The sequence below is a fragment of the Perkinsus marinus genome (genome assembly GCF_000006405.1).
Source record: "Perkinsus marinus ATCC 50983 genomic scaffold scf_1104296964164, whole genome shotgun sequence".
NCBI lineage: Eukaryota > Perkinsozoa > Perkinsida > Perkinsidae > Perkinsus > Perkinsus marinus.
Window position 1 is genome coordinate 1,700 of NW_003204784.1, and position 9,714 is coordinate 11,413.

The following is a 9,714-nucleotide window of genomic DNA, read 5'->3' on the forward strand; positions in this document are numbered from 1 at the left end:
TCGATTTCTCTTTAGACTGACGACGCGGCGGATGAGCATCTCGAAGGGAATGATAGCAACAGAGCTGAATAATGTTAACACATGCTTAATGGATTGCTGATGCTCAGTGATATTGTAAGCTTCATCGATTTGCGCCAGAGTTTGGGAGGTTCGTAAGCGCTATCAGATGGTTGATAAACACAAGGAAACGAAGTGAAGTTGTTAGAGCTTGATTAGGCTTACCACACCTGACACAACATCACTTTGTATTGTGATAGTAGATGCCTGGAGATGATGTAACACTGTAGAATATTATAACTCCATGTATTGAAATGCCTCCTGCATACGAAATGACAAAGCTTGACACATTGAGGTTTGGCATAATCTGTTTGTCCTGTTTGCCCTCACGCACCTTACATAAAAGCACGGCCCTCGAATCAACGAAGGCCCTACATTGACTTGATGGCCATACCATTGCCACGAGGAACTACACCTTGACGGACATGATAGTAAAAAAGCATGAAACGGTCAGAGAGGGGTTGAAGTATTAACAACTGGACTCCCACTGAGACCACCTTAGGTTACAGAGAATTACATGTTATCAGTGCCAACTCTGCACTGCCAAGTTGTGTCCTGTTGAGAGTTCTGTGTCAATTAGATTCATCGTGGGTCATCACTTTCGCCGGAGGCACTAGTAAACGCAATAGCCAGTAGTTGTAACAACATCAACAACACTACGAACAATCATCATCTAATACGAGAGCATGTTGATATTTGAGTAGTAATGCGAACAGAACATCCTACTGAACGCCGAACCTCCTAGCCTGAGCCGTAGTACGCAGATGAGCATCTGCATCGAGCTTACCCTGAAACAGAAATCAACTACATGTGTTGGTGAGAATATGAAAATTCTGAGAGGAAATTTCAGGGGAATTCTTTTTTGGTATTTATACGCTAATTTCCTATATAAACTCCCGAGCTCAGCCGAGGAAAGCAAACATATATTCTATCCCCTCACCTTGTTAAAACCAGTCCCGATGATATTGCCAGCGTAGGTGCCTGGAATAAAGCCAGAATAGCCCGGAATGCATCTGGTGATCTTGCGGTCTTGATCCATCTTTGGAGATTTAGTGACAGTACTGTAAGTGATCTGGTAACTGATCGAAAAGCGGGGATCACTGCATAGAACGTAGAGGAATTCTACTAAGTTTTAATCTCCTGTTCTCTATTCCAATCGAACACTCCTTTCCTTTGCTGAGGTTCCTCGTGGTTTTCCAATTTGGTCTGATATTGACAAGATCGGTCAGGCTATTAGTTGTATCTTTACCAAGTTCTTTGCGGTTCTTTTATCGAACCTTCCGTTACACCTTGGCGAGTCAGTTCGCCACCAACGGTCCTCGGGAGAATAAACAACCTTAGCATTTTCCGGTACGCGATAACTAAGAGGTGGTGGTGACACCATCGGTGACACTTTAATGATCCCTACCGTTGATCGAACTTGGGCGGAGATAGTTGCTCCGCTAGATCATCGTGAGTGGTCTTGATCGAGGGGCTCATATCGATAGTGATTCTCGTAGATTTTAGTGAACTATCTGTAAAATGAATTTAGAACCCCGAAATAGTAACAACACTGAACATGTCCCACAGAAATGAGCTACTAAGCAATTTAAATGAGCGCATAAGCGCAAAAAGCTGAAATGTAATAAATCATAATAAATGGGGATGTAATGATTGCATTAGACTTAGGCTTAGTAGTTGTTGTTGAGGGTGACACAGGACCAGCAGTGGTGACAGGTCTAACGGTAGTGGTGACACCAGTGTAGTTCTTAAAGGCCTCATCCATGATCCACCCTAGACGAGTGGCCGCCTTCGCCAGTTGCTCTCGCAACATGCCGATTCTACTTGTGTAATATTCTCTACTCAAATCATCGTTGTTTTGTATATCGCGACCGTCCATATTGCGGTACGCGATACGACAAGCAAGGTCAGCAGCCTCGTTGAGTATCATGTCAATGCATGCGTTAATACCATGTTGAGTGCATTCAGCCAACCACGAAGGTACCATACCGGCGTACTTCTGGTCAAGGTCAGCACCAATGGAGTTGGAAGTAACTCGCCAGAACTTCATACGATGGGAACTGCTATTTGAATCTTGTTGAACGTATTTGCCAGGATATAGCGCACCCTGCATTTCGTCCAGTATTTTCTCTCGCCAGGCTTTGCTCAAGTCGACGTTACTGAAATCGGCGAAATTGATGTGAACGTTTATTTTCTTGCCACCTTGATCTGATGAACGACCAGCACTCAGAGGCAAATGAGCGTCAGCAACCAAATGCACGAGAAACTTCACAGCTTCGCTCCGCTCTTTAGTAGAGAGATATGGATCGATCATCCTGTTGGTGTAGTTCCAAATCGAGCCCGCGAGACAGCGCCCGTTGTTGGTACAGTCTCGGGCGTAGCTGAAATTGCAGTGGTCGTTGTAAGCAGTGCTGAGGTCGGCTAGCCAGGGAAAGTTGAGCCTCGCGGCCCAGTTAGCAGTGGTAGAAAGGCGATAGTCGTTGCCCAACATAATGGAGAGCTCTTGACGAGTTTTATCAGCCAGTCGCAAATCAGCGAGTTCTACAACAACAGCGTGGAAGTCTGACCCGAGGACAGGGGAGAGGCTGAGAAGTAGTGATAGTAGAGGGAACTCCATTAGGGGGATAATGTCAAAATGGCGACTGCCAAGCATAGATAGTATTAGAAGAAAAACCGAGTTTGTGATTTTCTTATATATGGTGAAATATACGAATTGTCCCAAGCGTGACGGATCGTGGTTAAACTGAGGAAGAACATGGCTCGCTGTAGGACACGAGACAAGTATGACAGCAACTCGATCGAACCTAAATGCACAAAAACTCGGCGGAGCGAAGCTCTAAATTGATGATCAGGGATGGATCATCACACAGAGAGAAACGATAATCAGCAGCCTTAAACAATCGAGTGAAACAACAAAATCCTCAGAGGGAACTAGCAGTCTCTACAAAGAGCAGGTAACTTCTTCAAAATTTCGTGCAAGTGCACAGCATTTTTGTGCACGCGTGCGGCGGAGCGAAGCGATTCGTGTTGTGTTGTGCCTGTTACTGGGCAACACAACTAGTAGCCAGACTTCAGTGGATAGCGTAGTCGAACTTCACAACAAGGGCAGACCTTCGTGGAAGGGCAGCCGAGTGAGAAGGATCAAAAAGGAGTTGTAACTCTACTTATCCTTAGTTCATGATCACACAGTGCGCATACGTGCATAGCGCGATCGATGGCGAGCGAATATAAGTGATCAGACGATAACGATTACAAGGGCGAGCGCGTAGGGCGCGATCCCTACAGTTGTGCATTTTCGTTTCTGTCTGTGTCGCTGTCGAACATAAAAGCCAACAGCGACTTTGGGGTTTTATTGCTTCCTTCTCTTTAGCATACAATGAATAACTTTGACGGCTTGTTGGTCAGCGTCACGCGCCACGAAATTATTACGTGAAGTGATTTTTCTTTTTCATAACACTCGATTTTGAAAGCATCTGAAATCGTGATAGCTCAGGGGTGGTCTGTGAGAAACTTCATATCAGTGTTGGAGTAGGAATATATGTTTCTGAGCTGGGAATTCTCCTCACTAGCTCTAGTAATCCGGGTAAAAGTGTACAGAAACCAACAAGAATTTCCCAAAATTCCCTCCCAGAATTTCCATATTATCATCACCAACACATGTAGTTGACCATGTGCATATTTTTCCCCTACACTACTTCATATGCCCACGAATAGAAAGAATTTCACTTCCCGTTTAACGTGAATTGGCGCGATACAATTTTCCCCCGCGCGCAGTGAAATGTGAAATATATGTTGTTCGCATATCACGGGTGAAGCTCTAGTGTTCTCATCAGTTGCTTTTGACCACTGTCAACATTCACGCCGGATTTTCCTGACACCATACCACTCTTTCATCGAAAATGTACGACTTCCCCACCCAAGGACCGCCCGGCATGGCTTCGGATATAAAGCAGCTTATGCGGGAGGAGAGGAGGGACTCCCAAGAAGATTCGCAAGAACCGACTTTCGAGGGTGAGTTTCCTATACAGTGTTGGAGTAGGAATATATGTAATCGCTTTCCTCACCTGCTGAGCTCAGAAGAGTTTCCTATACAGTGTTGGAGTAGGAATATATGTAATCGCTTTCCTCAGCTGCTGAGCTCAGAAGAGTTTCCTATACAGTGTTGGAGTAGGAATATATGTAATCGCTTTCCTCAACTGAGCTCAGGAGCTTCCTATACAGTGTTGGAGTAGGAATATATGTAATCGCTTTCCTCACCTGAGCTCAGAAGAGTTTCCTATACAGTGTTGGAGTAGGAATATATGTAATCGCTCTCGTCAGCTGCTGAGCTCAGAAGAGTTTCCTATACAGTGTTGGAGTAGGAATATATGTAATCGCTTTCCTCAGCCTCGCTGATTATAGAAGTTTCTGTACGAAGTGTTCAGGAACAAACACATAAATTCCTAAATTTTTCTCCCAGAATTTTCATATTGTCATCACCAACACATGTAGTTGACCATGTGTAGTTATCATCAGGCACTGAGAAGCGCATCGAGATTGACTTCGTCTGGAGCGGTGAGAAGGCCGACCTGGGAGCCCGGGCGATATCGAGATCTATGTGGGATAAGGTGAGATTATAATTTCGTGGCGAAGTGACGCGGTCGTACTTTGTATGTTTATGCTTAGATACTTGCACTGTGCGAGTGTACTATAGTCTCGCATAAGGCATTGAAGCGATTGGATGCGTATATACTGTCAGAGAGCTCGCTGTTTGTGTGTGCAGATAAGGTGGTGTAGTGGTGGAATCGGTGGCTGTCCATCGGGAGGTATCCGGATCGAATCGCTGGTCGTGCTTTTAGATCATCATTAAGACGTGCGGCACCACTCTACTACTACAAGGCTTGCGGACTCTACTCGGTAGTATTGCATGTAGTGTAGTCATACAAACGTGAAGTGTGAGATTTATGGTACTCAGAGTGGCACTCACTAGATTACTATTACGTAGTATGTGTGTGTACGAATTCACAACATTGTTGGAAATATTATCGTCTCGTTGGCGTTTCCGATTTTTTCGCTGATTAGAGGTGATTTCTCTCATTTCTCAACATGTGCATATTGTCAACCACATGTGTTGGTGCCAAAATGGAAATTTTGAGGGAATTTTGGGAAATAGTCAACTACTTTTTACTCGGATTTGTATATGAGCCTCTATAGTTGGTGAGGAAACTTCTAAGCTCAGTTGAAGAAAGCAAACATACTTTTCTCTTCCTAGACTGACGGGAGGTTTCAATTCTCCGCACTTAAGGGGTTGATGTTGGTATTTCACAGAAATGTGATATTGTTTTATAAGGTCTGCACGGCGATGTTATTATGTCGTGTGCAGGGATCGAACCTGTGATTCAGTGTTGGAGTAGGAATATATGTTCCTTTTTCCCCAACTGAGCTCAGGAGTTTCCTATACAGTGTTGGAGTAGGAATATATGTAACCGCTTTCCTCATCTGAGCTCAGGGGTTTCCTATACAGTGTTGGAGTAGGAATATGTGTAATCGCTTTCCTCAGCACCTGAGCTCAGAAGAGTTTTCTATACAGTGTTGGAGTAGGAATATGTGTAATCGCTTTCCTCAGCACCTGAGCTCAGAAGAGTTTCCTATACAGTGTTGGAGTAGGAATATATGTAATCGCTTTCCTCAGCACCTGAGCTCAGAAGAGTTTCCTATACAGTGTTGGAGTAGGAATATATATTCGCTTTCCTCAGCTGAGCTCAGAAGTTTCTCCACTAATTATGGAAGTTTAAATATGAATTCGGGTAAAGTGTACAGAAACCAAGGAAAAGCTTTCATAGTGTCCATATTGTCACCAACACATGTAGTTGTGCATATTTTCCCACACTGATTATCATAATCGATCAACCGTGAATTTTTCGCTCGGAATAAATTACCCAGTTTTCCCCCTCCCCACACTGCTGTTCTCATTCTCTCAGACCATGCAGTAAACGAGTTAGGCCTCGAACTCGAATGGTTATTCTACTCCAGGAAGAGCTTCCTTTTCCCGGAGTTCCAGCGGGGGGTTCACGGCTCGTTGGAAGATGAGGTGGTGGTGGCTATCTTGAAATCTTGCACAATCTTGCATTTCCTCAACGCAGCAGGTATCGGTATTACGTGAGGTGTGTAAAGACTTTGGATGTTCGACTGGAAATGCATATGTGTTGGGGCCGTTGAATGGCGATCATTGGATTATGTGGAATGCGGATTTCAAGGAAGTTGATTCGAATTATAGGTAGGCGGAGCGAAGCGATGCATGTTTGTATTTTTTGTGATATGTAGATACGACCACAACTTGGATATAATGATGTATGATTTGCCGGATGACGTAGCACGAGGGTGGATTGGCTGGTTAGTTTATCGTTTTGACTTCCTATCTCGAGGTCCCCGGTTCGATTCTCGGTCGCGGCGTTTTTCGATTTTTATCCTTACATGGTTATAGTAGGTACGGTCGAAGTTCTTCAGCTCGAGTGCGTCCGGTACTGTTGCTGATGGCATGTCGGAGGAGTCGGGCATTTGTGATATTTACCCGGGAGCTGTGGTAGATGCGATTAACTTCACTCCCTGGTGAGTTGGGGTGGTCATAAATTGGACATCATTCGTATCTTTAGTGGAGTAACCTCGGATATTTTCACTTTGTTGAGCTTGCTATGTGTAGTTTTCAAGAAATTCGTCAGAGGAGAATAGTGGTCATATTTTGGACATGATTTGTATCTTTCCCGGAGTAACCTTGGATATGTCGACTTAGCTGCTATGGTCTATACGACGCAAGCCCTACTCTTAGAGGAGGTCAATTTGAAGTCTTCGCGTATACCCTCAGTGGAGAATAATAGTCATGTTTTGGACCTGATTCGTATTTTGTATAGAGTAACCTTGGATATGTTTAGTGTTCTTTCTACGATTGTGTGTAGAAAAGTGGTTATGTTGTCGAATTGGTTTTGTGTATTTTCCTCAGCGGTTATTCGTGCAACGCCTCCCTAGACGACGGCGAGTCCTTCTTTACGATACACGTTACGCCCGAGGAGTCCTGTTCCTATGCAAGCTTCGAGACGAATGTGCGATGTAATAATGGTGTGAAGTTTTTCGTGAAGTGGTGTACGAAGTGAATTGAAAGCACTTGGAGAATTACACATCACGTGTTTTACGCGTTATTCACTGCTTGGATGCCCTTTTCGCGAAGTGAAATGTAAAATATGTCTTTCACTAGTGCTTTTTATATCACGGGTGAAACTCCATAGTTGTTGTATATGCTGTATATATATTGTTGTTGTATATGCTGTATATATATTGTTGTTGTATATGTTGTTGTTGTATATGTTGTTGTTGTATATGTTGTTGTTGTATATGTTGTTGTTGTTGTTGTTGTTGTTGTTGTTGTTGTATATATTGTTGTTGTTGTATATGTTGTTGTTGTATATGTTGTTGTTGGTAACAGGTTCGAGTGAGATATTAGTGGAAACGATTCGTCGAGCAGTTGCTGTGTTCAAGCCTGGAAGGTTCTCTCTCACTCATGTAGCCGATAACGGTATCATCAAGGAGCTCAGGGGCAAAGACAACTTGGGAATTTTACCGTACTCAGGGCGATATGGACATGTGGGAAAATTTTGTATATTTTTTTTCATCGAGAGTGGTTGTTGAAAATCGATCAATCGCTGAGTGTGTCTGTCTTGGTCCCGATAAGAGCAGTAGCGATGACAGGGTGTTGAACATGGAGGCTCTTTGGTGTTATCTGGGGTAGTGAAGAAAATTCAAAAGTTGAATCGCATCTCCTGTGTTCGCTTAGTTGGTTACGTGCTGTTAGTGTTGGAGTAGAAACGTATGTTTGCTTTCCTCAGCTGCTGAGCTCAGATTTGTAGGAGTCTACATATGTATTCGAGTAGTAGTTTAGAGTAATCTCGATATTTTCACATGGTCATCAACATATGTAGTTGAGTATTCGCACTGTATTGGATTCACACAGTTTGAAAACATACGTATGCTTCTAGAATTGAGTTTACGTTTGAAGAGTTTCGAGGTTGAGGTTGTCCTTGGTAGATACGAGCACGGGGTGTTCGATACGGATTACAAGGTTAAGGCAACATCCACTTACCGCTGGTAGGTTTACAACAGTCTGGGTGAAGCGGAGCGAAGTGATTTTTTTTCTCATTTTTTACTTCCACTTCAAAAGTCGCAACCGGCAAGTCATGTTCAGTAAGCCATCGTGACTTGACAGAGAACCTGAAATACGCCTTCTTTTGTATGCATCATCATCACCACTCAGGAACTCATAGTGTTTGGGGGGGGAACTCATTCTGAATTTTCCACGTCCTTCAACAATCAGTTTCCCACGTGAATGTCATGACATCAGGAATATTATTTTCCCCATTGTTATCAAACCCTGGGAGACGTTATTTCTCAAAGCTAGATGGGCCCGTCGGTGTGATAATGTTGTTTTTGTCAGGGAGTTGGATTACCAAGCAAGTGTATCTTCTTATGTTTCGCGTCGTTCGTTATCGCCATCGAAAACAGTGTCGACAATAGCAAGCCCTCGTACTGTGTCGTCAGAGTATTGATAGAATGGTCATTGGCAACTGTTACTGGGTGGACTACGGAATATTCGTTTCTTCCTATGGTGATTTGGTGAAGTGGTTGAGTGGTCAATCGTGGCATCGAAGGGTTGTGGGTTCGATTCTTGGTAGTGGGCGGATTACATGTGTCGGCGACAATTGAAGATTTTGATAAAGTTTTGGGAAATTCTCATTAGTTTCGGTGCAGATTCGTATAAAAGGTCCTTCTATTAGTAAGGAAACTCCTGAGCTCAGCTGAGGAAAGCGATTACATATATTCCTACTCCAACACTGTATAGGAAACTCTTCTGAGCTCAGCAGCTGAGGAAAGAGATTACATATATTCCTACTCCAACACTGTATAGGAAACTCTTCTGAGCTCAGCAGCTGAGGAAAGCGATTCCATATATTCCTCCTCCAACACTGTATAGGAAACTCCTGAGCTCAGCTGAGGAAAGCGATTCCATATATTCCTCCTCCAACACTGTATAGGAAACTCCTGAGCTCAGTTGAGGAAAGCGATTACATATAGTCCTACTCCAACATTGATTTATATAGTTGTGGATTCTTCCTTATTATGTGTGTATCGATCTGCATTGGAGAAGGTCTCCCTCCCCCACCAGCCTGGAGCCGACGACTCCACGCCCCCAGTAAGCCGTATTTTAATACCATTCATCGTTCACTTCGTAGTGGTTGTCTGTGATTGTTATTCCCATAAATAATATCTTGTGCGAAATATATACGTTAAACCGTAGTAGTGGGCTCCGGAGGGAATATTCATTGGAGTTTCACGACTACCCGTTTTACGTGAAGTGGCGTAATAATACTCGGTGAAAAACGTGATATTCGCGGTGATATGCAGTAGTCGTGGAATATATTTCTCACTAGGGTGAAATTTCATTGTGGCCTGAGATGAAACGAGTCGTCTTGGCTGTATGTGTGCGATATTTTTTATACAATGGAGTTTCACGACTACCCGTTTTACGTGAAGTGGCGTCGTAAAACTCGGTGAAAAACGCGATATTCGCGGTGATATGCAGTAGTCGGGAAATATGTTTTTCATATCACTGGGGTGGTGAAACTCCAATGT

General features: G+C 43.6%; 4 protein-coding genes across 4 annotated transcripts in view; 2 read left to right on the forward strand and 2 right to left on the reverse strand.

The window, feature by feature from the left end:
- Positions 1–779: 779 nt before the first annotated feature.
- Pmar_PMAR022204 (hypothetical protein) lies at positions 780–1,096 on the reverse strand (the record flags this gene model as incomplete). Its single annotated transcript, XM_002770917.1, has 2 exons — positions 780–845; positions 998–1,096. 2 exons carry the CDS (start codon positions 1,094–1,096, stop codon positions 780–782), a joined length of 165 nt encoding a protein of 54 aa, XP_002770963.1.
- Positions 1,097–1,645: 549 nt separating this feature from the next.
- Positions 1,646–2,674, reverse strand: Pmar_PMAR022205 (conserved hypothetical protein; the record flags this gene model as incomplete). Its single annotated transcript, XM_002770918.1, has 1 exon — positions 1,646–2,674. One exon carries the CDS (start codon positions 2,672–2,674, stop codon positions 1,646–1,648), a length of 1,029 nt encoding a protein of 342 aa, XP_002770964.1.
- Positions 2,675–3,956: 1,282 nt separating this feature from the next.
- On the forward strand, positions 3,957–8,657 carry Pmar_PMAR022206 (S-adenosylmethionine decarboxylase proenzyme 1, putative; the record flags this gene model as incomplete). The annotated part of the gene is made up of 12 exons (XM_002770919.1): positions 3,957–4,068; positions 4,573–4,664; positions 4,723–4,824; positions 4,896–4,953; positions 6,018–6,127; positions 6,183–6,313; positions 6,361–6,406; positions 6,524–6,645; positions 7,034–7,140; positions 7,514–7,649; positions 8,113–8,172; positions 8,519–8,657. The coding sequence occupies 12 exons, from the start codon at positions 3,957–3,959 to the stop codon at positions 8,628–8,630; spliced, it is 1,188 nt and encodes a 395-aa protein (XP_002770965.1). The 3' UTR covers positions 8,631–8,657.
- A 544-nt stretch (positions 8,658–9,201) lies between these two features.
- Pmar_PMAR022207 (hypothetical protein) overlaps positions 9,202–9,714 on the forward strand; it is a gene marked incomplete at both ends in the record, with an annotated part of 2,282 nt that continues 1,769 nt past the window's right edge. Inside the window, one exon of the mRNA XM_002770920.1 lies at positions 9,202–9,281. Coding sequence (XP_002770966.1) covers positions 9,202–9,281 — 80 coding nt within the window. The remainder of the gene's footprint in view (positions 9,282–9,714) is intronic.